Source organism: Artibeus jamaicensis, unplaced genomic scaffold (assembly GCF_021234435.1).
Source record: "Artibeus jamaicensis isolate MK-2021 breed Jamaican fruit bat unplaced genomic scaffold, CSHL_Jam_final scaffold_3151, whole genome shotgun sequence".
Classification (NCBI taxonomy): domain Eukaryota; kingdom Metazoa; phylum Chordata; class Mammalia; order Chiroptera; family Phyllostomidae; genus Artibeus; species Artibeus jamaicensis.
In genome coordinates, this window is record NW_026522037.1 from 2508349 (window position 1) to 2535467 (window position 27119).

Below are 27119 nucleotides of genomic sequence, written 5' to 3' on the forward strand. Positions count from 1 at the left end.
AAGCAGACAGCAGGCGCCCTGCTGGTGGAATGTCAGTGGTGCTCCCCTGCCCCACACCTGTCACGGCTCCTGTCACGGAGCCGGCTGCAAAGTTAAGTCTCCCTCTTAGCACTAGGCGCTCCAGAACGACGTCCCTGATACTTGCACCCTCCTCCCAGGTGGCACGCTCCCTATACTTTTCGGCCCCTAGTTTTTGCCACACAGGTATCTCGGAGGCTGTCCCCAGTCACGAGTCTGAGCTCCTACCCTGTCGTGAGCTGCGTGGTGCCCCTCTGCACAGATGGGCGTCTCGGTGGTTCCCCATCCCCGGCCTACACGCACCAGGCTGCGCCTGCCCCACGCCTTACCGCATAGTCCTTCTGCAGCAGCACGGTGTGGGTGAGGCTCTTGTCCAGGCACAGCTCTGCGAGCTTCCGGCAGGTGTGCCGGACGTTCACCACCAGGTCTGTGCTGGGGATGTGGCTCAGGATGTGCAGGAGGATCTCGTCGGAGAAGCCCAGCAGGTGCACACTGGCCGTCATCTCGGCCGCTGCAGGGGGCGCGTCGCCATCGCTGGACATGTCCTGAAAATACAGGGGAACTAAATCCCCATGGGATCCCCAAGGGCAGCCTTCAGCCCGGTCTCCCCCGCCAGGGAGAGTTCATTTTACCAGAAACCTCAACTGCAGAGCAAGAGCGCGAGACACTCTACGAGCTCGCTGTGGCCTACACACCAGGATGTCTCTTCAAAAACGAGAGACTCGAACCGCAACTGCACATGTTTTTACCATCAAAGTGATTCTTCCTGCTAAAGACTTTGGTCAAGTCTGGCGTGTTTCAGACTCAACTTAGGAGCACTGGCCGAGGTTCTCCGCTGGTGACACCTGCTGCCCTCTGCCCTCCCACTCTGCCCGCAATGTCAAGCTGTATTGTAACCCTTGGGGAGAATTCCATCAAGAAACAACAATAAGCCCTGGCTGGTGTGGCTCAGTGGCCTGAGCGCCAGCCTGTGAACCAAAGGGTCACCAGTTTAATTCCCAGTCAGGGCACATGCCTGAGTTGCAGGCCAGGTCCCCAGTGGGAGGTACGCAAGAGGCAACCACATGCTGATGTTTCTCTCCCTCTCTTTCTCCTTCTCTTCCCCTCTCTAAAAATAGTCTTTTCAAAAAAATCTTTAAAGAAGAAGAAAAGAAATAACGGTACTTAGGGACAGAAACAGGGCCCCTCACAGAGCTGGTGTGACGGGTAAATGAGTCACTGCGCACAATCCTCAGAGCCCTTTGGGACAGTGACTCCTCTCGGCCCTGTCACTGTGGGCCAGTAATATGAGAGGGTCCGCCGCTGAGGGTGAAACTGTGAAGTCCTCACAAACGAGAAACGGCACCGACTAGGCCGGAAGCGTTTCTGAACGTTAAGAGTAGTAATAAATCATAGGGCCTGCTCCGCTTATCTCCATTTACCACACATCTGGTCCGAGACTCGAGTCGGAACTTCCGACGAGATGCCCACTCATCTCTGTGCTTCTGTAGGTACCTGCCTGGGGCTTCTTCCCGAACGAGGGCCTTCTGACCCCGGTCAGTGCCTCTTTCATGTGCACAACCAGGAAGGAGGGAGTCCACCTGGGTTAGTGTGACACAAATCCCCAAGTCAAGGCCAAGGGAATTCCGATTCTCTAAGGGGAGCCCCAGGGGAAGGAATCTGTGTCTCCCCGACACCTCCCCAAAGGGACCCTCCTGCCTCTAAGGCATCTGAGGGGCGCCTCGCGGACCACTCCCAGGAGAGTGCCCGAATTCTCTCTGCTGCCAGTTCCAGCGATTCTGCCCACAAGCCCCTCCTCTGGCCTGTGTTTTCTGCACATATTCTCATGGATGGAGGCCCTGATGCCTGGAAAGCCCTTCCGCTGCCGTGGAAACCATGGACTCTGGGGAGGAAGACTGTACACCCCAAGGCAGGCACTGTGGGGTTCCACCCTGTCCCCACCGGCCCTGCCCCTGCCAAGCCCTTTCCAGGCCAGGAAAGGGCTTCCGGGAATCAGTGCAGCCTGCTCAGCACCTTCTTTTCTTCCTGGAGGCAGCAGCCAGCCCTGCCCTCACTCCCAGCTTCCACGGGACACGCCCTTGGTCCTGCCTCCTGCCCCCACCACTCAAGGGGCAGGAGGCAGCCCTCAGACCCAAGTCCACAGCTGCCCTGGCTGGCTGGCTTCTGGGTCCAATATTTTGGACCATAAGTGAGTTTCCTTAGAAGTTTCCCAGATCCGATGACCTGAGATCTCACCCAGGCACCTGATAAAAATCAGACTCGCAGACCCAGCCCTAGACCTAGAGACTCCACCTCCAGGGAGGGGCTGGCCCGGGGACAACCCTTGGCAGGCAAACAGGGCTCCGGCACCGAGGGAGCCTGGGGACCAGGCGGGGAGGCCTGAGGTGGACCCCTCCTGATCCCCGAGCTGCAGATTTACCAAAGTAAGACCACTGTAGACTGATGACAACATAGGGCAAGACACTAGGAAATTCCAAATGACGTGACTTCCAGTTATACAAGTACTACTAAATTTCTCTTAAAACCATTTAGCAGTTGCAAGAATTAAAAAAAAAAAAGGGAACTGAGTCACGGCTCCTTCCGTCCGGTCTCAGCACACCCCAGGAGATGGTCTCTGGCCCGCACCGTGCCCCGAACCCTGGGCCGGCCTGAAGGATGAGGAGCCACTTTGGGAGCAGGTCTCCTCACTCCCCTGGGTCTGGCAACTTCAGCCAAGGCTCCCTCCTCAGTGAAGCCCTCCGGGCATCCCCCAGACACACTTCGCTCGTCCCTCCACCTGGGCTGTGCCAGGTCCCCTCCTCCTGCTCCTGACCCCAGTGTCCTCAGATAACGGCAATAATTTGCTTGCTCATTTATCCCCTCGCTAGGTGAGGGGTGGCTCCTGAACAGGGATCTCTTTTTTTATTAGATTTTCTTTTTTTTTTAAATTTATTTATTATCTTTAGAAGGGAAGGGAAGGAGAGAAGGAAAGAAATATCAATGTATGGTCGCTTCTGGTGCATCCCCTGCTGGGAACTGGCCTGCAACCTAGGCATGTGCCCTGACGGGAAATTGAACTGCGATCTTTTGGTTCATAGGCCCGTGCTCAATTCACTGGGCTACACCAGCCAGGGCCTAGATTTTATTTCTTTATCTTTAGAGAGAGGGAAGGGAAGGGAAGGAGAAAGAGAGGGAGAGAAACATCTATGTGTGGTTGCAATTGGGGCACCCCCTACTGAGGACACAGCCCACAACCCAGGCACATACCCTGACTGCGAATCGAACTGGCCACCCTTTGGTTTGCAGGTTCACGCTTAATCCACTGAGCCACATCAGCCAGAGCAGAGATCGGTTTTTAACACCCAAGAGAAAGAGGCACTGACCCAGGTGAGTCAACGAACCACCTGCGTCAGAGGCATTTGAAGCGCTATTAGAAATGGAGCTCCACTCCTCGGAAGCCCTGCGAGGAGCCCTGGGCACCTGCGCTATACAACCAGCAATAACCGCCCTGGCTGGTGTGGCTCAGGAGGCTGGGCGTCATCTCGCGCACTGGAAGGTTGCAGGTTTGATTCCCACGCACAAGCCTGGGCTGCAGGCCTGGTCCCCAGCTGAGGGCGTGTGAGAGGCAACTCAGTGTTTCTCTCCCTCACTTTCTACCTCCCTTCCCCTCTCTCTAAAAATAAATCAGCAAAGTCTTTTAAAAATAATAATATAGCCCTGGCTGGTGTAGCTCAGTGGATTGAGCACGGGCCTGCGAACCAGACAATCACGGTTCGATTCCCAGTCAGGGCACATACTGGGGTTGCAGGCTGGTTCCCTGCAGGCCAGTTCCCAGCAGAGGACGCATGAAAGGCAACCATACGTTGATGTTTCTCTCCCTCTCTCCTTCCCTTCCCCTCTAAAGATAAATAAAATCTTTAAAAAATAATAATAATATAATCAGCAATGACTGGTCCTAGCCGGGCAGTGCTGGTCACAGCACTGTGTCCATAGCCCAAGGTTGCAGGTTAGATCCCCGGCCAGGGCACATGCAAGAAGCAACCAATGAATACACACACAGGTGGTACAGCAAATCGCTGTTTCTCTCTCTGCCTCTACATCATCATACGGTCATATCACCATCATCATCATCACGCCAGCAGTGACTTTCGAAATCAGAACACACCTTCTGGAATCAGATTATGAGGATGGTTGCACAACCCCAAGAATATATATGTATTTTAAGCTAATTTCCTTTTCCTTTTTTTCTTTAATTCTCACCCAAGAATGTGTTTACTGGTTTTAGAGAGAAAAGGAAAGAGAGAGAGAAACATCAATCAGGAGCCTCTCATATGGGCACTGACCAGGGATCGAACCTGCAACCCAGAAATGTGCTCTGACAGACAATGGAACCCACAACTTTTTGGTGTGTGGGATGACACTCCAACCAAATGAACCACCAAGCCAGAGTGTGAATATGTTTTTTAAAGCCACCGAGTTGTGCACTATAATTGTGTGAATGTTATGCCCTGGCTCGTGTGGCTCAGTGCACTGAGCGCTGGACTGAGAAGTAAAGGGTCACAAATTTGATTCCTAGTCAAGGCACATGCCTGGGTTATGGGCCAGGTCCCCAGTAGGGGGCGCGAGAGAGCCAACCACACAGTGATGTTTCCGTCTCTTTCTCCCTCCCTTCCCCTCTAAAAATAAACATTTTTAAAAAATAGAAAATGAGACCAAGAAAAGGGGACCTTGATCACCACATCCACCTTGGTGGATAGATCTTGGTGGATAAAGACTCCTCTCTCTCCTCTCACCCGGCAATGCAATAGCAGGCCTCACTGACCTGGTCCAACCTGTGCTTCAAGGAACAGGGAAGGCGGGGCCTTTGTGGGGGGACCCCATAAGACCAAGGTACCAGACAGCAGACACTGCCTCCCCAACCACGACCTCAAGAACGCACCACCCACCAGAATCTGCCGCCACAGCCAGGCTACCCTAGGGCTCCCCCTCAGGGAGGCACAGCTTCCCTGCCCTTCCATCCAACGCCAGTCTGCGGTGGGTCCCACACCCCTCCCCTCAGTCGCGGAGCCACAAGGGCCACTTCTGAGCGGAGTTCACTTCAAAGTTAGGGGAGCTGTCAGCCACTCCCACCCGCCTTCCACAAACCCCAGCCCCATCCTCTCCTGTCCCCCAAGCCCTAGGCAAACCCCTAAGTCAGAAGTGTGCTCCCAGTCGCGGATGACAGATATAAACACAGGTGCATATGAAGGTAGGTGGGGAGCAACAAAAAGGAAGGCGCTAGTCCGAGTCCAGATTCCCCCATGCCCTGGTCTGCAGAGAAAATACCTCGCAATACTTCACAGAGAGTCGGTGGGTTCTCCATTGGACCAGATTAGTGGAGCGTTGGGGAAGGAATTCTGGGTAACTCCTAAGTCCCCCCAGTTGAAATGGCTTTTCCTTGACTACCCACCAAGTCACACAAGTAGGCACCCCAAAAATGGGCTGGACAAAGACTAAGGATAGGATGCGAGGCGGTCGGGGGGTGGGGGTGGGGAACCCGTGGGGGCACGGGGAAAGTGCCTGTTTAGGCCTTCAGGAGCCTGGAAACGAGGCGGGGAGGCGGGGAAGAACTCTGGGGGTCAGGAATGCAGTGCTGGGAAAGGCACGGACACCCAGACGGGAAGAGAGCTTGTGCCTTCGGAGACCAGGGCGAAGGCCTGGAGGGCAGGATGGGGCAAGGCCAGGGTCAGGATGGGAGAGAAGGGGCGAGGCCGAGTTCAGGGCTGGGACAGAAAGATCGAAGGCCGGCCGACGCCAGGGTCGGAGTGGAAAGGACCAAGAGGGGCCGGGGTCCGACGGGAAGGACGGAGTAGGATGAAAAGAATGCAGAAAAACCGGAGCCGGGATGGGAAAGACCGAGCGGGGCCGACGCCGCCGGACAAGAAGTAGATCGGAGAGAGGCGACCGCCGTACCTCTCGGGAGCTGGCCATGTCGAGGTGGGTGCGAGCCGCGGCGGCGGCGGGAGCCGCAGCCCCAGGGCCTCACGCCTAGCGGACCAGAGATGCTCAAAGCAGGCGCGTCCACGGCTCCACAGAGACCCCGGTAGGGGGCGGTGCCTCCCGTCACTTCCGGCGCCCTCCCTACGCACTTCCGCTCGCCCGCCGGCTTGCGCGGTCGCCATGTTGGATGCGGCGCGGCAGACAAGAACCCGCTGAGGCGTGGAGTGAAGCTGGGAGTACCCCAGGGGGTTCTTGCTTGCTCTCTGACCCCATCTCCTGACTTTCATGACTTTAAATTTAAGTAGCCACGCCTGGCTCGTGCTCCGTGGGACTGCGCAGCAAAAGTGAAGTCCCGTGAAGGCAGGCACAGTGTTTCCGTGTTACTGCCGTACCCCTAGCGATGTGTGTCCGCTCAGAATACAAGATGAATAATGAACGCGTGAGTGAAGGAGGGCACCAGCCCCTGGCAGGGGTTTCTGAATGATTCCAGCCTCTGTGTGCCTTGTGTGATTCCAGGCCGGAAGACGTGTTCGAATCCTGACACTTCTGTCCATCTTACCCGCCAAGCCTCAGTTTCCCCATAAGGAAGTGGACTGCCCTGTATCAGCGTGACCATGAGCACCCTCCCTGCGACCTCACCACCCAGCACCTGGATGAAGGGAAGGATCTCGGGTTCGAAGCCCCTGCACTAGCCTGGACCCCCTCCTCTCACACAGGCTTATTGGGGTGCATTTCTGTCTGGTCAGGGCTGCTTTGAAGAGGAAATATTCCAGCAAGACAGGTTTCAGCTCATTCAAAAGGTGGACCTCGGGCAGTCAGAGCTGCCTCATGGGGGAGCCAGCCACCTGAGAAAGCGCATAGTTCCTGCCCCAGGGCTAGACAGCTGCAGGAGTTAGGAGTAAATTCCACCTTTCTATAAAACAGAACAGTCGTGTTGACGGACGGGTGGTCTGTCCAAGGAGGCAGTGAAGCAGGCAGTGATTGGACTGCCTGCATGTTAGGGTCAAACTCCATCTTCCTCTCTTATAATGTGTGTGACCTGGGGCCAGCCACCTGTCCTCTCTGAGCCTAATATGTGCTAAGAGGGGGACAGACGGGACCCCCTCACTTAACCTGGCTTGGGAGATGCTGGCCCTTCGCTCCAAGCCAGGCGTCAGATGCCCTGCCCACCTGCTGGCCCTGGAGGTGAGGAGCAGGGCATCAGGGACTGTGTGAGTCAGGTGTGGGTCTCAGCTGCACTTCCAGAACTTTTCAAAGGAAAAAAAATGGTGGAGGACCTGCTCAAAACCACCCTTGCAGCTCTTACCGATGCTCCCATCTCTCAGGCGTACACAGGGACAGTGACCAGTGGCTTCCCGAGGCTTCCGGCCCCAGCCACCCTGCTGTTCTGCCCCAGGCTTCTGTCCCCAGTCAATGCTGGCCTCTGGGACGAGCATGCGCAGCACCCACCCAGGAGACCGTCTAGCTCCAGGGACCACTCAGGGGTCCTTGCCACAGGAAGCCTCCGGGGAACCCGCCTCTGGGGAAGCCGCCTCTGGAGTGATACTCCCCACTCACTGGTTGTCTGGGTTCATGATCTTTTACTACCTTGTCTGTCATTGAAAAAAGGCAAAATGATTGAAAAAGAAAAAAACACTCAAATAGTGGCTGGAGGAAGGAAAGAGGGAAGTGGGGTGGGGGGTCTCCCCAAACTATCAGGTCCTGCAGGGCAGGGTCTGTCAGGCCATCCTAGTTGCCCCAGGCCCAGCAAGTGGGGCCTCGATGAATAAATGCCCATGGAATGAGTAAGTGGCCCAAGTTGAAAACTTCCTTTTAGCTCCCAGCGCCTGGGGCGTACCGCCATCCCCCACTGGCCCAGAAGAGCTGTTAACTGGCCAAGGAGGGACTTCCTCTCACAGACCCAGCTTACGAAGGCCCCTAAGACTGTGGGGTTGGGGAACAGAGACACATTAATTCCTGGGCACTTGCCTCCCACCCGCCCTGGGCCAGTGCTGCAGCCCAGGGGGACCTGCTGTGATGGTTTAAGAACTAGAGTAGGGAAACCTGCCCAGATGAGCTAGGAGCCCAGTCTCCCACTTGGCTTCCTTGGGTTCGGAAGCCATCACGAGGTCTGAAAACAGACTCCTTCCTTAATTGCCTTGTACTGATGGTAAAATTACTGTCTGAATGCGCAAACTGCTCTTCTGTAAGAGGACCCTTCTGGGACCACAGTGCAGTTTCGAGGGGCTCACCTCAAACCTGGATTGATGGGGATCAATTGTGCCTCACTGCATATGGAGAAGTGGGAGCTAAATCCCACATGGGGGGGGAGGGGGGAGGCTCACCCTTTCCCTTCCCAGATGCTGCTGGCAGAAGGGGAGGCCAGGCTTGGCTTTCAAGAGCAGCTGACTGGTAACACCCACCAGGAAGGAGCCTGGCTGCTTCTCCTGTAGGGTGTTGGGAGATGGAAACCAGGACCACACTTGGAGGTCTAAGTGTGCATGGGAAGGCATCCACCCTACAGCCCCAAGGTAGAATCCTGACTCCCCCAGTGCCTTCTCTGCCCAACCTGACACCCTCACCCCCAGCCCTGGACACAGGGCACAGCCCCCTAGACGGACTTCCCCCTAGGGAAGTCCCATCTTCAGCTGTGTAGGATCTCTCCAGAAGAGCTTATAGTAATGGGCCGGGACCCTGTCCTCAGCCTGGAGTGTGGCCTAGAAGCCACCACTGTCCCTTTCCAAGAGGACAGGAGGACCGGTTGAGGGAGCCCTCAATTCACAGGTGGTGCAAAAAGGTACCCGCCCAATCCCAAGAGTTATGTGGTTCCTAGAGAACAAACTCCACCCCCCTGAAGCCACCTGCACCCCAAAGCTAAAAATAGGGGTGCTTGGGATACAAGTGTTAAGGGCCAGCCCGGGAGAGTCCTTTCACAGGTCTAGAGGTCAGGAGCCTAATTCCTTCGTCTCCACCCTAAGATGTTCAATGTCAAGATCAGAGCACCTCCAACACAACACCCCCTTTGGAAATTGAGATGGCCTGGTCCCCACCCTTCTTCCAAACTCCACCCAGTTGCCCAAAACTCAACCAAGCCAGGAAAGCAGGTTTCTTTAAGGTGTGCACTTTATTGAACTGGTCTCAAGTCAGTGTACAGGGAAGCCCTGGTTGCCTCCACCCCTCAGCCCACTCCCAGGGGACCAAAAAGCCTTCATACATCTCAAGTTGGGGACAAAAAGGGGGGCCCACAATAGCTGACCATTCAAAATAAAACAAAAGAACAAGTATTAAGGCGAAGATTTAAAAATTTGGATTACATAATTTACACAAAAGCAACGCTATCACCCTCCCCTGTGTGGACTCGGGCAAGGAGGACTGGCCCTTCTTAGAGAGAAGTGGGTGGCTTTGGGGCAGGCAAGGGACTTCCTGTAACAATGCATCTCAAGGTATTTGGAATGACTATTAAAAAATGAACAATGTACAATCAGTCCCAGGCCACACTGTAGAACACTTTGGGGATGCTCGCTCCAACACACTGCTGTCGCCTTCACCGTTCCAGTTTTTAAATCCTGAGTCAAGCGCCAAAAAAAAAAATTCAAAGAAACAAACGAAAATAAAACAAATAAAGCCATGCCAATCTCATCATCTCGTTTTCTGCGCGCAAGTTAGGTTTTTTGTCAAGAAAGGGTGTAACCAACTGAGTAACAGTCCGCCTAGAAGCATTTGCGGTGGACGATGGAGGGGCCGGACTCGTCATACTCCTGCTTGCTGATCCACATCTGCTGGAAGGTGGACAGGGAGGCCAGGATGGAGCCGCCGATCCACACGGAGTACTTGCGCTCAGGGGGTGCGATGATCTGGGGAGAGAGTGACAGGGTTGATGACCCTGGCCAACACCTACAGGGGCCCGGCCCACCAGGTCAGACAGTCCGACACTCCATGTGCCTGGACCAGCTCAGGCTGGGTGGACGCTCACCTTGATTTTCATCGTGCTGGGAGCCAGGGCCGTGATCTCCTTCTGCATTCTGTCGGCAATGCCAGGGTACATGGTGGTGCCCCCAGACAGCACTGTGTTGGCATAGAGGTCCTTACGGATGTCAACGTCACACTTCATGATGGAGTTGAAGGTAGTTTCATGGATGCCACAGGATTCCATGCCTGAAGGGAATGAAGACCCAACTTAGATTTCCAGTGGACCCACAGTGTTTACCCTGGGTGTGGGGGACAAGAGACCTTACTCACCCAGGAAAGAGGGCTGGAAGAGAGCCTCAGGGCAGCGGAACCGCTCATTGCCAATGGTGATGACCTGCCCATCAGGCAGCTCATAGCTCTTCTCCAGGGAAGAGGAGGACGCAGCGGTGGCCATCTCCTGCTCGAAGTCCAGGGCGACATAGCACAGCTTCTCCTTGATGTCACGCACGATTTCCCGCTCGGCTGTGGTGGTGAAGCTGTAGCCACGCTCCGTGAGGATCTTCATGAGGTAGTCAGTCAGGTCCCGGCCAGCCAGGTCCAGACGCAGGATGGCGTGGGGGAGGGCATATCCCTCGTAGATGGGCACAGTGTGGGTCACCCCATCACCGGAGTCCATCACAATGCCAGTGGTGCGGCCAGAGGCATACAGGGACAGCACGGCCTGGATGGCCACGTACATGGCTGGGGTGTTGAAGGTCTCAAACATGATCTATAGGGAGAAAAGAGCTTTGTCACACTCAGGAAGCCAACAAGGGCGGGCAGGCAGGCCAGACTAGGGACATGCAGAGAGTGCAAGAACACAGCTAAGTGTACTAAGGACCCTGGGACAGGAAGTCACTTCACACCTACTGTGCACCTACTAAATACACACTCCAAGGCCACTTTGCACCAGCCTTGTTGGCTTTTTGTCACACGACCCAGTGTTAGTACCTACACCCACAGCACTTTGTACTTTAAAACACCTAGTCAGAAAAGCAAACACAAAAAGATTCCATCTGGAGAAAAGCAAATAGAACCTGAAAAGTTCCAAAGGAGACTCAGGTCAGAGAAGAAAGTCCTAGGAGAATGGCAGAAGAACAACAAGTGAGAAAGGGTGTGGCACAGAAGGGCCACGAGGGCGTAGTCAGCCCCGGAAGGCCAACAGGCTACTGACCTGGGTCATCTTCTCACGGTTGGCCTTGGGGTTCAGGGGGGCCTCAGTGAGCAGGACGGGGTGCTCCTCAGGGGCCACACGCAGCTCGTTGTAAAAAGTGTGATGCCAAATCTTCTCCATGTCGTCCCAGTTGGTGACAATGCCGTGTTCGATGGGGTACTTCAGGGTCAGGATGCCTCTCTTGCTCTGAGCCTCATCACCCACGTAGGAGTCCTTCTGACCCATGCCCACCATCACGCCCTGCAGAAGAAGTGGCAAGGTGCCCTCAGCATGGGCACAGCCCCACCAACCCCCCACCCACTCAGAAAGTCCAAAGGCCTCCCTCCTGGAGAACCTAGGCCTCATCCTCCACCTCCTCCAAGAGCGGACCCCACCCACCAAATCAGACCCAAGGCTGGCACCCTACCTGGTGCCGGGGGCGCCCCACGATGGAGGGGAAGACGGCCCTGGGGGCATCATCACCCGCGAAGCCGGCCTTGCACATGCCGGAGCCGTTGTCGACCACGAGCGCAGCAATATCATCATCCATGGCGAGCTGCGGAAAACCGGGGCCATGAGCCTAGGTCGGGTGGGGCCACCCCCGCCCTGCCCACTTCCGGCGCACCACGCCTTCTGGCCGCCAGGGGGCGCCGACGCGCGCCCAGATTAGGGACAAAGGAAGCCAGGCCGGCTGCATTATTACCATAAAAGGCAAACGCTGGTTAGAGGCGGCCCCACAGCGCCCGGCAGGAAGCCAGGCGTTCTGCCCCGCCCCAGCCCCGTTCAAAAAGAGCCGGCTGGCCGCGCGGAGGCCACACCCACAGGAGCCGGCACCGCGATTAAGTGTGCGCAGGCGCTTACGTGCCCCAGCGACCCCACCCCTTCCGGCAGGCCTCCCCACCCTCGCCCGGGTCCTGGCTCCCGACCCTAACGCGCACGCGCAAACGCAAGAGCACGCGCAGTCCTGTCCCGGTCCCCAGCCCCCACCCGGCCCAGTAAGCCCCCCCATCGCGCCCACCCACCCGGCTGTCCAGCGCAGCTAACTAGCCACTCGAACAAAGGCCCGCGGCCGGCCTGGATGTTCGGCAGCACCAGAAGAACAAGCCACCAGAGCAGTGAAATCGGGCCAGGAACAAGGGCATAAACCTCACTCCTTGCGCCCAAGCGCTTTCCACGGGGCTGGAGCGAGGGGCGCCACCAGCCGGGGGAAGGCGAGGGCCCGGCGCCGGTCTGCGAGCCTGGCCGTTTCGAGTCCTTACCTGGAGGTGGAGTAGACCGGCGAAGGCAAAAGAGCGGCGAAGGCGAGAAGCCTGTGCTGACGGCTGGACGAAGTCTCGGCAGTGGCTGCGCGTCGCGCTGCCGGGTTTTATAGGGCGGTGCGGTAGCCGCTCGAGCCATAAAAGGCAACTTTCGAAACGGCGAGTGCTGATTGGCTCCACGCCGCTCACTCACCGGCCCCGGCGCACAGTGCAGCATTTTTTCACCCCCTCTCCCCTCCTTTTGGGAAGGAAAAAAAAAAAAATGAGAGAGGGACTGGGAGAGAACGAGAGCGAGATTGAGGAAGAGGAGGAGGGAGAGTTTTGCTGTTGGCCGCCGTAGGGTACTGGACCCGCGGTTCAGGGGTGCGCGCCGTGGGCCACCGCCCCGCTTGGCAGTGTCCAGTGCGGCCCTGCAAGGCAAGGCTTGCACTGGCCTGCCTGTCTCTCCGTGTCCCCACACCCCGGGACCCTCTGGGTGTGGATGTCACATGAGCAGTGAGCTCCCCCGTGGGCACAAGGGTTAACATGGATTCGAGGGTCGCTGGTTGCTATCGGAGGTACATGCTAACGTTTGGTAGCAGTTGTGGCCAAATGGATGGTCAGGGAGTCACTCCCCCCACCTTGCCAACATTATCTCAACTAGTCAGTCAGCCTGGGTGGGGGTGGGAGCTCTGGCTGGGGGTGCTCAGCTTACTGAGTGGAGGTGATTACTACCCAGAGACCTGGTGTGATGGGGGGAGTCAGGGCCACAATCCCCAGGGACAATGCAGCTCCAGGGGCCAGAGTCTGGAAGTTGCATGTGAAGATTGCTCCCAGGCTCCCAGGGCTGCAGGCCTGGGGAGAGGTGGGCTCCCTAGAGCAGAGAAACTGTTGCCATGGAGCCAGGCTGCCTCTGAGGGCTGCCTGGTCACACCCAGCTAAGGCCAGGCCTGGGCCGTTAGCCTGGCTGGTCACCCAGGCAGCCGTCAGGCACTGCTGGGCTCAGGCAGGCAGGACGCTCAGCACAGCTCTGGGGCCCACCATCCATTGTCTGTCCTGTGTAGCCACAGCTCAACTGCCCTCCTGGATCATCTGGAGGTCCCCAAGGTCTGGAGAAGGACACTGCATGAGCTACAGATGAGTTGGGGGTGGGGTACGGCAGGAACAGTAGCTAAAGGCCAGCTGCCGTCAGAGAAGACCCTCTCCTTGTCACCCTTTACTGCCCTGTGTCTCTATAAATGCTTGGCAAGACCGGGTGCCCTGTTCTAGGTGGTACCCTGCTCTGAAAGCTGCCAGTTTGGCAGGAAGAGCCTGTACCCATATGGTGGCCAACAGAACCCGAAGGGGCCATGGGACCCCAGAGAGGCACCTGGTTCAGCCTGGAGGACACAGTCACCTCCGTAGAATTGGTGACAAGAAGATGAATTTTCACACGAAGGAGAGCAAAGGAGAAGAACAGCAAAGAAGGCCTAGCTGGCAGCACCGGCCCGGCACCCCGGCCTGACGCCAGCCTGTCTCCAGCTTGCCCGGGGCTCTGCAACATGCCCTAGGTGTTCATTGAGCTTGTGCTGAGACCAGGGACCAGTTAGTTAGTCCATATATGGATGTGGAATGTGTGTCCAGGGAAGAGGTGGCTTGGTCCGGCCCACAGGAGGAAGCTGGTAGCAGGTCTCTTTGAAGGTTGCAGAGGCCACAACCAGGTGGACAGGGTGACCATCACCCAGCACACAGCGGAGCCTGCAGGCGCAGAGCCACAAAGTAACATTCCCAAAGAGCTGCCAAGAAACTCACTGCAGCTCCCCGCCACTGCCCCGGCCACAGGCAGAGGCTCCCAGCCTGTCGACCGCTTCCTCCTGAGGGCCAGGCAGCTCTGTTGCGGGCCTTGTGTCCCTCAGTCATGGGCCTCTAGCCAGCCACCTTGGGACCTGCCAACCCTGCAGTTCAGGGACTGGTTAGGTAGGGGGGGTGACCCTTTCTGCTGCCGGTTGATGAGCATTGATGAGCACCACTTCTGGTGATTCACTGAACCTGGAGGGGCTGGGCAGGCTGGGACCAGGGCCACAGGGCACAGGAGGGGAGACTCCGACTGGGGCAACCAAGGGAAACTGTGTGGGGTGAAAAACAGACCTGGTCCACACGCAGGGCTTGTGCTGCCACCTCATCTCTTAACCAGGGGCCAGCCAAGGGGCAGGAGCGGCAGGGCCACCCGACCAACCTCGGACTGAAACAGTCTTGGCCCTCTGCAGCAGCCATTTCCTGGTGCTCTCCTACGCACCCTTCAAGGCCCAGCCCAGAAAGCCCCCTTCAGCGGGAGCCCTTGGCCTCTGCGACACGCCCCCTCCCCCACTTAGAACCACCGCACCGGGCCTGCGTGCATAATGGCTTCCACAAGGGACTGCTAAATGTTTCAGCCCCTCATTCCTTCAGTCGTTTTCAGTCGCCCCTCCCGAGCGGCCTACTGCTGTGTTGTGTGTGTTTTGTGTGTGTGTGTGTGTGTGTGTGTCTCTTCCTCTTCTCAGCCTCACCTCAGATTCTTCCTCTGAAAAATGGAGTGTGGGGTCCATTCTCAACCCACTTTCCCAGGGTCTCCATCCATCCACCTCCCCCCACTGTCCCCACCCCAGGGCCCTGCTGTGCTGAATGAGTGTGTAAGGGACTGCCTGGTGTCCTCAGCCCGAGGAAAAGACCCAGGAACAATGGGGGGTGGGGGTAAGGGGCCTGAGCCTTAGCGGTGGGGAGGAGCTGAGGGGAAAAGTCGAGCAGAAGGAAAAGAGGAAGTGCAGCGGGCGGAGGAAGGGGGAGGAGACGGGACAGGAAGTGAACAGGTTCTTCTTTGCTTGGGAACTTTGTCCTTGCAGGGAGTTTTCGGAGCTGGCACAGCCCACCAAGCTCGGCCAATGGGGACTCCCCCTGCCTGTCTGGTGCTTTTTTTTCCTTTTGCAGCTCCCCCACCTGCAGAGCCCTCCGGAGGGCATTCACCTACTTACCCAAACCGGTCACCTTGCCTTTGCCCTTCTCCTGGGTGCTAGAGCCCCACTGTCCACCCCCGCCCCCGCCCCCGCCCGAGGAGGCAAGGACCCCTGAGGTCCTTTTCTTCAGAGGAAGAAGTGGGGGTGGGCCTGAGAAAGGGAAGAGAAACTCTCCCTAACCCCCACCCCCACACAGTAAGTGTTCTAGGAGGGGTAACTGAACAGACGAGGGGACAAAACATTCAGCAGATGCACCCCCCTTTTCACAGATAAGGAAACTGAGGTAGGAGTGGCGCCCTGCCCAGGCTCAAGGTCTGGTGTCAAGGGCTTCGGGAGGCCTCACGCTGCCCCTCCCTGGGTAAAGGGCCCCAGTGCGTCTCCAGGGACTGGGTCCAGAGGCTGCTCCCAAGTCTAAATTCCTGGGCCCCACCTTCGTCCCCAGTGCTCATCTCCCGAGGTCCAGAGAGGACAGCCACCAGCCCTTAGTCACACAGGAATGGGTGCTGAAGGCCTGAGCCTGCTCTTTCCCATGGCCTCTCTCCTCTGTACTGCTCCTAGGATTGTCTCAGGAGGAAATTCAGCACCTCGGGACTCCTCAGGACCTCAGCAGTCCTATGGTCCTGGGATGGGCTGGACCATGGGACTTGGGGCCCTATGCCTCCTGCCCAACTTTACCACAGCTTTCAGGGTCAGCTCCGGGGTTGCCCCCTCTAGGAAGCCTGCCAGGACTTCTTCCCTCTTCTATCATAACAGCAGCAGCTTTCCTGCTCAGAGAGGGGAAGCCGCCACGCAGTCAGGACCACACAGCGGAGCGCAGCCAGGAGCCGGACCTCCGGCATCGCCCTGCTCCTGCATCCCACAGGCCAGTCAGGCGCACGCCCAGAGCAGAACAGCACTGCACACTGTTTGAGCAACACCCCAAACACAGCAGGTGTGACCCCTGAGACAGACCTCAAAGGCGACAGCAAAAGAGACCAAGCCCTGATTCCCGGCAACAGGCTTCCTTAGGGAAGAGGGAGCCCCCAGTGCCCCAGAAGGTGCCCAGCCCTGAAGTAGGGCTCAGGGCAGGAGGGAGGGGCTGGGCCCAGTGTACTCTCCTGGGCGGCAGCCAGGGCCTCGGTCCCCACCCAGGCCGAGCCTGGAGCTGGAGTCCACGGCTCAGCTCACCCTGGGCCTCCCCTGAAGGAGTCGGCACAGAAGGGGGATCCCTGCCCTGGAAACTGGGAATTTACGACACTTCTTGGGAGAGTTTTTAAAAATCCTTAAAAACTACCCCTTCTCTACCTATGCCCCAGGGGTGCTCAGAGAAAGGGCCCGGCATGTCCCCTCCCCCCCAGGGAGTTCCCAGCCTGGCTTCCTTGACGGAGGTTTTCAGAAAAAATACAAGGAGCCCTGGGCTTCCCCACAAAAAGGCCGTCCGAGCTCTTCCTTCTCTCCAGACCCTCCTGCTGGCGAGGTTAGTTGTCCCCATTCTCCCAACGAGACACCGCGGTGCCCCAAACAAACCCCCGGGGCTGGGAAGGGGAGGACCCTTCGGGGCCTGAAAACACTGGGGGGTGGTGTCCCAGCCTCACAGGTCTCCCCACAGTTGTGGTTCCAGGAGAAGCAGCCTGGAGCAGGTGGGGACCTGCCCAGAGTCACTTAAAGGTCAAGGCTAGGCTCACCACAGTAATAGCTCAGACCAAGTGGGGTGGGGTCACCAGCAATTTCAAGTTCAAGCCGAGAGGTGTTCTGGAGACTCCTGGTCCTGACAGCCTGAGTGTCAGCAGACACACCATCAGCAAGTGCACAAACGGGGCGCCCCACCACACTGACCCCAAGCCTCAGGCCGTTGGCCCCAGGCTGGGAAAAAGGGCAGAGGGGCCTTGGCACCTGGGGGGCCTGGGAACACGCAGTGACATGGGGTCTGCCATCTCAGGCCCTGGACCAGGCACCCAGGGAGTTCAGGGTCGGTGCTGGGGCCTCATCCCTGGCCCTCCCCTGCCTGGCCCAGGAGTTGGGGGAGTGGAGGTCCCCTGGGGGAGCAGGGACCGGGGAAGTGAAAGGGGAAGGGGCGGGGAGGGGGGATTGGGAAAGTGCAGGTGGGCGGGCCAGTGGCTGACTCTCAGCAGCTGACTCACCCAGGTCCCCAGCTCACCCACCTCGGCAGCAGGCGAAACCTGGCCTCCCCAGTCCCCGAGAGGACGAGGGGAGGCAGAGCGCCCAAAGCCTGCGGTGACCAGGGCTGGGCCTGTGCCAGCACGCAGAGAACTCAGGCCAGCGAAGCTGGAATCTCCCTATTTCTCAGACAAACAAACTGAGGCTAGTGAGGGTGGGAGGCTCCGCCCCACAGCTAATAGGGTGCTGTGACCAGAATATACTGGAACCCAGGAGTCCAGGGCCCCCTGTGGGGGTGGGGAAGGCCATAGCTGCCCCTGCCCCGTGTCCTCCGCCTCAGTGGGCACTGTTTGCAGCCCCAAGTTCCCGGGGGCAACCCCAGGCCCAAGGCGGCCAGCAAGCAGCTGCAGAGGCTGCTCCCCAGCCGTCCTGCCTGGGGCACACACAGGGCCCCACGTGGGGCACTTGTCAGCTGGTGCCACTCCTCTGGCCGCGGGTGCTGGGGCCCATCCAAGTGGAAACCCGATCAGCCATGCCGTGGTGCTGTGTAACCAGGCCCTCCTCAGCCAGCAATCTCAGCCACCCTTAGGCTTGCCAGGAACCCAAGTGGGTCCCACAGCCCAGGCTTCTTGACATCTCCCCTGGGCCTAGCCCTGTGCCAGCTGCTGGGGACACGAGGGGACCCCCTCCCCGAAGCCTGCACTGTCTGTTCTCTGGGGATGGTCCTGACTCAGTGACATTGGTCCTGTGCAGGCCCAGAGAAGGCCCTGGACTCATGGGCTTGGGTTTGATGGGCCAGGCCAGGAGGGTCCCCCCAGCCCACGGGCCACTGTTTGGGGCTGGGAGGCAGCAGCCAGGGCTCCTTGCCTCATTTCCTGGGTCACTAGGGAGTAACGTTGGCTGTTAAGTCACCTGGGCTGCTGAGACCCAGACCCATAGCACTGGGGATGACAGTGGGGGGCTCAGAGATGTGGCTGAGGACACCAATACCAGAATACATAGGGTGAGGTGGGGGGTTCAGACCAGGCCGCGGCAGGACTCAGCCATAAGCCCCCTGCGCACAGGGCTGGGGTGGGCACACTGCACCCTCAGAGAAGCCGGAGGAAAGAGAGCCCCAGAGCGGGTGGGGTGTCCCAAGAGGGAATGTGGCACCCCTCTGCCCCATCTTTCTCTCTCAACCACTTTCAGGCTCTGTGTTAAGTGGCATTCTGTTCTGTCACTCAGCCCCTGGATGTCCTGGGTAAATGACTCAGCATCTCCGAGCCCACCAGGGTCAGACCACGTGGGGGTGGCACCTCCTGGGTGGGCCTCCTGGGCCTTTCAGGGGCTGTTACCGACACCCTGGGAGCTGCCTCCTTCCAAAGCAGAAACCACGGCCAGGGCTGGCGGGGCTCCCCCAACCTCACCCAGCACACGCGGGGAACCAGAGGCCAGGCCCAGAGAGCTGAGGACGCTGCATTCTGTGCCCCACTGGGAGGGCCGGGCTGGCCTGTTCGGGCTGGCCTGTTCGGGCTGGCCTCTGCAAGGCCAGAGATGGTGGTGGCTCTGAACAACACGAGCAGGCCCCCTTGCTCCGAAGGCGGGGCGCCCCAGCCTGGCTGGACCCAGCCCTGCTGACGTGCACTGCCTCCTTGTCACCCGTCCCCGAGACAGACAGACTTCAGGGCCCTCAGACTCCAGTCAGGGGACACTCCTCACCAGCCCCTACTTGCTCCCAAGGCCCCACTGCGATGTCCCTGCAGGCCCCAGGCTGGTTCGTCATGTTCCTGGTGCGCAGGGGCAGCAGCAAAATTGCAGAAGTAGATGGAAGGTTACGTGTGTCCACCTCTGTCATTCCCCCAATTGAGGACACGGCCAAGCTGGGTCAGTGGCCTTGGGCAAGTGGCTCACCCGTGTTGCACACAGAGCCTTAGGGTGGGGACAGGAGAATGACCAGAACACCTCAGGCTGGGCCTGGTCAGAGCAAGTACAGGGGGGACCATACGCTGATGGCCTTGGGCCAGAGGTACCCTGTCTCCGTGGCATGAAGGCCCTGGAACCTCAACTTCCTCCCAGGCTCGCTGGGGGCTGCAGGAGGGGCTCGGACAGAGGGACAGGAGTGTGCCGCCTCCAGGTCGGCCGCCTCCCTGCTCACCCAGTACACACAGCAGGGCCCAGGGTGGGTGGGTGGGTGCATGCGGCTGCCGCCGCCTCCCCCTGTCCTTCTGGACTGTGTTTCCAGCGGAGAAGACTGGGTAGCACTTGGGCGAGCGGGCTGGTGTGGGGGTGAGTGGAAGCCTTGAAGAATGGCTTTAAACTAGAGGCCACTCCAATCTCCAAATCTTTTTAAAGATAAAAAGAAGCGCAGCATCATGGGTCATCCGGAAAATGCAAACTAAAACCACACAGATAGCGCTGCATACCCACCAGAAAGAGCAAAGTCCGAGAGGAGCGGAGCAGGGCGTGGAAAACTGTGACCTGCTGCCGGCTTGACCCAGCAATTCCGCTCCTAGGAGTTTATCTGAGAAAAACGTGTCCACGCATCCTCCGACAGACGGGCCCAGAAACAGCCCTAGAGGTTCCTCCGTTATACTCACACATTCATCACAGCCCCCCAAAGTCCCAGCACCCCGAGGGCACATCAGCAACGGAATGGAGAGATAAGACATGGCGTGTTCACACAATGGCTGTCAAACGTGTTGAGCAAAAGAAGCCGGATAGAAAAGAGTGGCCCTGTGTGGCCCGGGGATCAGAGTGTGAGGCCGGAGTCGGGACAGTGGCTTCCCTTGGGGAGCAGGGACCGGGGAGGACATGGGGGCAGGGCTCTGGGAGCTGGAAATGTCTCTTGATCTGGGCACTGGACACATGGAAGTAGTCAGTTTGTGGCAATGCGTGTAGCTGCACACGGGTGACGTGTGCACTCTCCCAAGACAGCAGGTAGGTAGGGAGTGTGGTCCCACCAGCGCTGCCAGCCTGGGGGGTCCTTAGCACCAGACTCCTGCCCTCTGGGCCCTTCATGCTTGCTGTTCTCAGTCTACAATGGGTCCTTCTCCCAACCCCGCCCCCAAAACACTCTTTTTGCTTCTTTAAGTTCTGTGTGTTCTTCAGGGCTCAGTGGAAACATTATCTCCTCCAGGAAGCCCTCCCTGATTCCCAGACAAGTGCAGGAGCCACAAGAACTGTGCCCTTGTCTTCGCTCCTCACAGCCGAGAATTAGACTTATGTGTGTGATTGCAGGTCTCCTCTCTCCCTCCGAGCTGCGCAGGCCAGGACCCCATCTGTTTTGCTCACTGTGGGATCCCGGACTCATGGTGTGTAGTTAGTGAAGTTTTCAGCTTTCATCTGCAGATGGAAGGAAGGAAGGAAGAGACTCAGTTCTGTGCGAAGGGAGACAGGAAGCAGGAGTGGATGCGCTGTCTCTGGAGGGTGTGAGCATCCTGTCCCGGGAGGGCGTGGGCACAGCCGTGGCAGGAGTGGTTTTCTGGGACTGCCAGAGCTGGGGAGGAAGGGGCTGGGCGGCTGGGCAGGGCTCAGGACTCACACCTTCCAGGGGTGTTGGCAGGGGAGCAGGGGAGGGGGAGTGTCTCAGGAAGTCCTCAGGTCTCAGGGCTGCAGCTGAGTCACCCGATCTGATAATACAGGTGAGACTCCAGCCTTGTTCACAGGTGAGGGGTGAGGGAGGGGGATGGTGGGAAACAACTGTCTGGCATCCCCAATGTGTGAGGGGCTGACCTGAAGTAGGGGTGCCCCAGCCTGCAGGTCTGCATGGCTTTCCAGAGCAGGGTGTTTGAGCTGGGCCTTGCAGTTTGAACAGGAGTCCCCCAAGGAGATACTCTAGAGAGGGCCTGGAGTAGGCTTCGCTGGGGGAGCTGCAAACCTCTGAGGTGACGGTGGGCTTCGGAAGTTGAGCCTGTGAGAACCTCAGTGGGAAGATCTGACTGGCCCGTCTCCAGTCTGGACATGCCCCGTAGAGCACATGGAGGCCCCACCTGAGAAAGAGGCCAACGGGTGAGCTGGGGTGGGTTGGGCCTGTGGTAGGGGAGCCCTTGTAGCCCCTGGACACAGCCTCCAGGACAGAAGGAGGTCAGAGGGGGTGAATGCACCAGGCCTTGAATTCTGGTCCCACTGTGCGGATGGGGACATTGCGGTGGACAAGAATACAGCTTAGATTCACGTACTGGGTTAAGCTTAGATTCTGGAGCCCAAAGTACAAGGGACAGGCCTTCCCAGGGGCTGGATACCCCACGGCCACATGTCCGCTGGGCCAGCCTCAGGGACCCAGTGCTGGGAGTGCCCGGAGATCTGGGCACGGGGCACAGGGATCTGAACCTCCGCACCTGACCTCTGCGCTTCCTTCCCCCAAAGCTGGCCAGGTACCCCTTCCTCTCCCTGCTGGCCTCAGCGCTGGAGCAGCGAGGGCCACCAGCTGCAGGGCCACACAACAAAGTATGTGGCATTGGAGTTCAGCCAGAAGGAGACAGCCGTCCACAGGCCTGCCATGAGCTGGCGCCCAGCATGTCTGGGGCAGGCATATCTCAGAGGGCTGGCAGCGACAGGAGCGGGGACTTTGTCCTGCAAGGGTGACAGGGAGCTCTAGAGACTGTAGGAATGGGAGAGGAACGGGGCAAAGTCTCCGGCTGCAGCAGATGGCTCCCCCAGACCAACTCCTCGCTGCCCTGGCCGAGTACCAGTCTGTACTGGAAACGCCAGAGGAGGGAGAAGAATTAAGCAATAGTCTTCAGTGGCTGGGATGCTCTTGCACTTCTCTGATGCTCCAGAATTTGATTTAGTCCTCGTGGTCTCCTGAGAAGCAGGCAGGGCCGCTCTCATAGCGCAGCTTCAGCTTTGCAGGGCCCTGAGGCCAAAGCTGGGCGTGGGCTGCGCTCACTTGGAGGGGGCGCTCACCTGTGGGCCTCCAGCAGCCAGGCCCCCTCTCACTGCCCATCAGTTGCCCCGTGAAGGTCCCCGAAATCACAGGCCAGGCTCAGAAGAGTGGGGGAACATGCCCAAGGTCACACACACACACCCTGTGGGAAGATGGGGAGTCGGGGCAGGTCTGCCACCCCTGTGACTCTGGGGAAGACGCTCTGCCCGGAAGGGCCTGCTCTCTCCCCTGTATGTAGAACGGGGTGAGAACCGGGTGCAGGGAGGACAGAACAGTTGTGTGCTGGGCCAGAAAGCGCCCCCACATGGCTCCCAGGCCGGAAGATGGCTGCCTGAGTGGCGACTGCAGCTCTGCTCCCAGGGGAGCTGAGGGCAGGGGGGGCCTCTCTGGGGAACCACCCACGGTGGGCTTCGGGGACGACGGGGGTGGCGCAAGGAGGAAGGGAAGCGGGTGAGCTAAACTTCCTGGCCCAGGAGCCCCCTGAGCAGAGGACAGAGGACAAAGGGCAAAGAACCAGGGCTGTAGTCTGGCCTCTCCCCATCATGAGGAGCCACCTGCAGGCATTATCTAGACTTCTGGGGACAGCCACGGTGACCGGAGGGCACACGGGCGGGGCCGCATTCCAGCCTAGCTCAGCAGCTGAGTGCGCTGACCCCCACGCTCCCCCTCCCACAGCCTGAGGGTAGGGGCCTGAGCAGGTGTGGTCACAGGTGAGAGAAGAGGCTGACCTTTCAGAGCACCCCACTGGGGGAGGCCAGTCGGTGTCACCGCATTTGCAGAGGAGCTGGCCCAGAAGAGCCCTCAGGCCGCACCCCTACTGACTGCCGGCTCTCAGGCCGGCCAGAGTCCCCCAGCCTCGCAACGGAAGTGCAGGACCTCTGCACACCCAGGCTCTGCCCCACCACCTGGGCCTCAGTGTTCCACGTGCATGAGGGGGCCCAGGGACCTCGGACTGGACTCCCCGGATCCCAGCTGGACAGCGGACCCCCGGTGGGGCAAAACACTGGGTTCTCAGAAACCCACAGCCACTCACGGTCCTCCGCCTGGGCTCCACCAGGGCCACAGGTGGGGGCAGCTGAGGGTGTGGGAGGGGACACTGGGCCCCAGGCCAGAGACACCAGAAGGCTCTCCCAGGTGCTGGGAGGGGTCTAGGTCTGGGCAAACCAGAGACCCATCTGGACAACTCAGACAGGTCATTGCGGGGGGAGAGGGGGGCGCCAAGGTGGGCCTGTTCAGACCCACTTCCAGATCAGCCTTCCAGCTGGGCTCAGCTGACTTGCTCAGGGTCCAGATCTCGCCCCCTCGGGCCCGGGCAGAGCTGGGGGGTGGGGCGGGGTGGTTATTATCTGGTGCTCCCAGGCCCGAAGGGCTTACGTGGCCCATCCCGGAGATAAACTGGCCACCTCTTGTTCACGTCCTGCGCGGGCTGCTCCGGGTCAGAGCTTCTCACATGCCCCAGCCGCCCCCACCCCGCCCCTCCTGCAGCCCAGCCCACTTGGCCCAACTTCCTCTCCATAAAAGGCGAGGTTTGGGAGCGCCCCTGGAGGGGACGTAGGGCCCGCAGAGGAGGTTTGCCTGGGCCTCCCGGGCCTTGCCCCCTCCCCCCGCCCAGGGCCCGGCGTCGGCCTGGGGGCCCAGCCTCCGGTTTTTCTAAATCCCGGCCTCGCCCCTCCCCCTCTGTGTCCCAGACCTAGGGACTGCCCCAAGCCCCTGCTGTGTACCGCGTCCCAGTAAACCTCCACGCGGTCCGCAATTTGTATTTGAGCAAACTGAGACCCACAGCGGAGTAGGGCCCGGGCCGGTGCCGGCCTGGGCTGGGGGCGAGGGGAGGGTGGGCACTGAAGAATATCTGGGAACTGCAAACATGCCCAGGGCGTCACACTGCCACGCAGCTCCTGGTAGATGCATGGCGATCCTAACTTTGCGTGGGATGCACAAGCACGTTAAAAGCTCCGGGACCCGGGCACTCCCTCCCAGGCATGAAACAGTCGGGCCCCTAGCAATGCCGCCCAGCTCGCCTGTGACCTTGGGTCCAGTCACTTTGCTCACAGCCTCACTTTGCCCACCTGGTAAACGGGGAGATGATTTTCATGCCCCGAGTTTGTGCGAATACAAAGGAGGGGAAGCGCCTAGGCCCGGCACGGGTTCGAGGGAAGGAGAGGGGAGGGGGGCGTAGCTGCTTCCGGCCGGCACCGCCCCACCCACCCGGGCACCCCTCCCAGGAGAGCCCGCGTCTGGGGCTCAGGCCGTCCTCTCTCCAGACTGCTGTGAGGAAGAGGAATGATGGGTACCTGGAGACAAACAGTGGGTGCTCAATAAATGCAGCTGCCCCTCCCTCCCCACCCCAGGGAGCGTGAGTCATCTGTATCTTGGCCCTGGGCTGGGAAACCGGGCCTTTGGGTGTCATCTGGCTCCACCCTGCGATGTGTGTGACCTTCATAGTCTGCGCCCTGTACGTCTCCGGGCCTCAGTTTCCCTCTCCGTAAAGTCAGGAGAGGCCGGACCAGGCCGGCTGAGGGTGGGTGCTGAGGCGCCCGGCGGGGGGGCACGAGCGCCCGCGCCGCGAGCCCCGGGGCGGGGCGCTCGCTCCCAGCCCCCCGCCCGCAGTCTCTGCCGCCCCTCGCAGCCACGTCCGCTGCCCACGAGGCCGCCATAAAAGGCAAAGGTGGCAGGTCGCGGAGCCGAACTTAGTCATCGGCCCGCAGGCTGCCCGGCGCGCTGCGCGGTTTCCTCCCTGAGCTTCCCGTTTGCGGAGCGGCCGGGGGAGGGGTCCCAGGGGTGGCCGGGCCTTTCGAAACACTGGCTTCTCCGGGGGGCTGCGGGGCCCGGGGGTGGGGCGTGGGGCCTGGCCTGGGTGTGGATGCCGGCCGGGGGCGCCCTCGGAGAAGCCCCGGTACCTGGCCCTGGGGGATCCCCAGGTTGGGGACCCGCGGCGGACGGCCTCCCACCCTTCGCACGCCGGCCCGCGGCGCTTTAACCCTGAAGCCGCCGGACAGCGGGCTAAGGCGCGGGTGGGGCGGGCTGAGCCGGGAGCCGGCGCCTCGCCCAAGAGGGGTGACCTGCCAGAGAGGCCGAGGCTGCTGCTCAGAGAAATCTCATCGATGTCCCCTGGGGAGAAAAGTGCAAGGGGAGCCATGTGCGGGCTGTGAAATGTAAGGACACGCCGGGGATGAACGCCCCAGATGCCGGTCTGCAGGGGCAGGTCGAAGGAATGTAGGCAGAATTCAGAGCAGGGGAAGGAACGGGAGCGGACAGTCTCCAGTCCGTGGGTGACCCTTGGGAGCCCTGGATGCAAACACCTTCAGCTGGTGTAGGACCCACTGACACGCACGGCCCGCTTCTGGGGCCAGTATCCCCTGGTGGTGGTTGGGGGGGGGGCAAGGGGAGCCCAGGGGGATTTTCTGTGACCATGAGGGTAGTGGCTGCAAGGCCGGCCACTCAAAGCTGGTGACCTTAACTGTAAGGGACTTGTGTCCAGCCAGAACTGCAAAAGTAAGCGCGCACACGCAGGGCACTTGTATGTTGTTCGGAGAGGGCCTCATGGGTACACAAAGGCCACCCAAAGGCAGATGGGAAGGGGCCGAGCAGCCGCAGAGGGAGGGGCAAAGCCACCCGGAGAAGGAGAAGTGCAGGAGCCTGTGGGGCCTGGCAGCCCAGGTTTCAGAAAACGAAGCCGAAGGGAATGTGGTGAAATTATTACTACACCTGGAGGTGCATCATGTTCCTGTCTGTATTTTTCTGTGCATTTCACACTTTTCAAAAAGGGGTAGGGTGGGGGAGACCAGCACTGGGGGTTGCCCCCAGGGATCCGCCACTGTGACCCTGGGTTCTTCGGTCCAGGCAGCGGTAATTCCTTGGGGGCACGTGAGCCCTGGGAGCTCAGCACAGGGGTCCGCTGGGGGCCTCCCCTCTTCCTCAGCCCCCCGGGGACAGGGTGTCGGTGCTGGGTGCGGGATTAGGGTGGGAAGGTCTCTGCCCATAGTTCCCTGAGGCCAATGGCCTGGCCTGGCCGGGAAGGCTTGTGTTTCTGACAAATGGGGCCAGCCAGCCCTATGCCCTGCCCGTCCTGTCCTGACCGCCCTGTCCCTGCAGCCTGGGTCACTCCAGGTGAGGCTCTAGGCCAGCGTGCTCAGTGGGACACAAGCCGGCAAGTCACCCGGCCTCCGATTCCAAGTGGCCGGATCCATCGTAGGTGGCAAGCACAGACTGGGAAGGTGGGTGTCAACCACTGAGGCCTGGAACCCTGCCCTGGGGAGTGGGGGGCATGCTGTTGGGGGTGCAGAACCCAGAGAGCTTCAGAGGGCTGAGGGCAACCCACCTGGAGCCAGCAGGTGGGAATGGAGGGGGTGTGGGGTTAACAAAGGGCATCCAGGAAGGGAGAGGGAAGGGGGAAAAGAAAGCAAAAGGAGGGCAGGCTGGTTTCCTCCCATTACTTCTGAGCGCCCACAGGCTCTCTGGTGAAAGCCCTCCCCCCCCCGGGAATGCAGATCTCCAAATGCAGCAAGGTTAAGTGAGTAGGCCAAGGTGACCCAGCGGAGAAGGGCAAGGTCAGGGGGATGTGTGAGCAAGACAGACTGACAGGCTTCTGGGGGTGGGGTGGGTACAACAGAGGCTTTGGAGGGAGTGTGAGCGGCCCAAATGAAGGGGAGGCTGTGAGAGTAAGGAAGGGGTGTGGAGGCCCTGAGAAGGGGGGGGCAGGACCTGCCGGAAGACACTGCTCCTTTCCGGGGCCCTCTGGGGGGGGCATTCACATCCCTGGCAAGGTGGACCTGTGCCATCTCCTCTCAGACAGTCGGGCTAGCCAGGTTCATCCCTGTGCAGCCAGCCGCCACAGGCACCCCATCTCCCTCCCTTACTCCCCGAGGCCCGGTTCCACCCGTGCCTTGCTGGACAAG

At 59.6% G+C, this 27119-nt stretch overlaps 2 protein-coding genes across 4 annotated transcripts in view; both read right to left on the reverse strand.

Moving 5' to 3' along the window:
• FBXL18 (F-box and leucine rich repeat protein 18) overlaps positions 1-6086 on the reverse strand; it is a 42988-nt gene extending 36902 nt beyond the window's left edge. For all 3 annotated transcript variants that reach the window (XM_053656972.1, XM_053656973.1, XM_037134827.2), the window contains exons 1-2: positions 5950-6086; positions 348-563 (exon numbers count right to left, since the gene is read on the reverse strand). In XM_053656972.1, the coding sequence (XP_053512947.1) occupies positions 348-563; positions 5950-5967 (234 nt within the window). In that variant the 5' untranslated portion in view covers positions 5968-6086. The remainder of the gene's footprint in view (positions 1-347; positions 564-5949) is intronic.
• A 2974-nt stretch (positions 6087-9060) lies between these two features.
• Positions 9061-12425, reverse strand: ACTB (actin beta). The gene is made up of 6 exons (XM_037134826.2): positions 12316-12425; positions 11484-11612; positions 11078-11317; positions 10195-10633; positions 9929-10110; positions 9061-9809 (listed from the first exon to the last, which is right to left on the reverse strand). The coding sequence occupies exons 2-6, from the start codon at positions 11604-11606 to the stop codon at positions 9666-9668; spliced, it is 1128 nt and encodes a 375-aa protein (XP_036990721.1). The 5' UTR covers positions 11607-11612; positions 12316-12425; the 3' UTR covers positions 9061-9665.
• Between the last annotated feature and the right edge of the window lie 14694 nt (positions 12426-27119).

Coding starts and splice junctions, on each gene's coding strand:
- ACTB (XM_037134826.2), bottom strand. CDS start 11,606: ATGGATGATGATATTGCTGCGCTCGTGGTCGACAACGGCTCCGGCATG. Junction 11,318..11,483: donor TGGGGCGCCCCCGGCACCAG/GTAGGGTGCCAG, acceptor CTTCTTCTGCAG/GGCGTGATGGTGGGCATGGG. Junction 10,634..11,077: donor ACCGTGAGAAGATGACCCAG/GTCAGTAGCCTG, acceptor TTCTCCCTATAG/ATCATGTTTGAGACCTTCAA.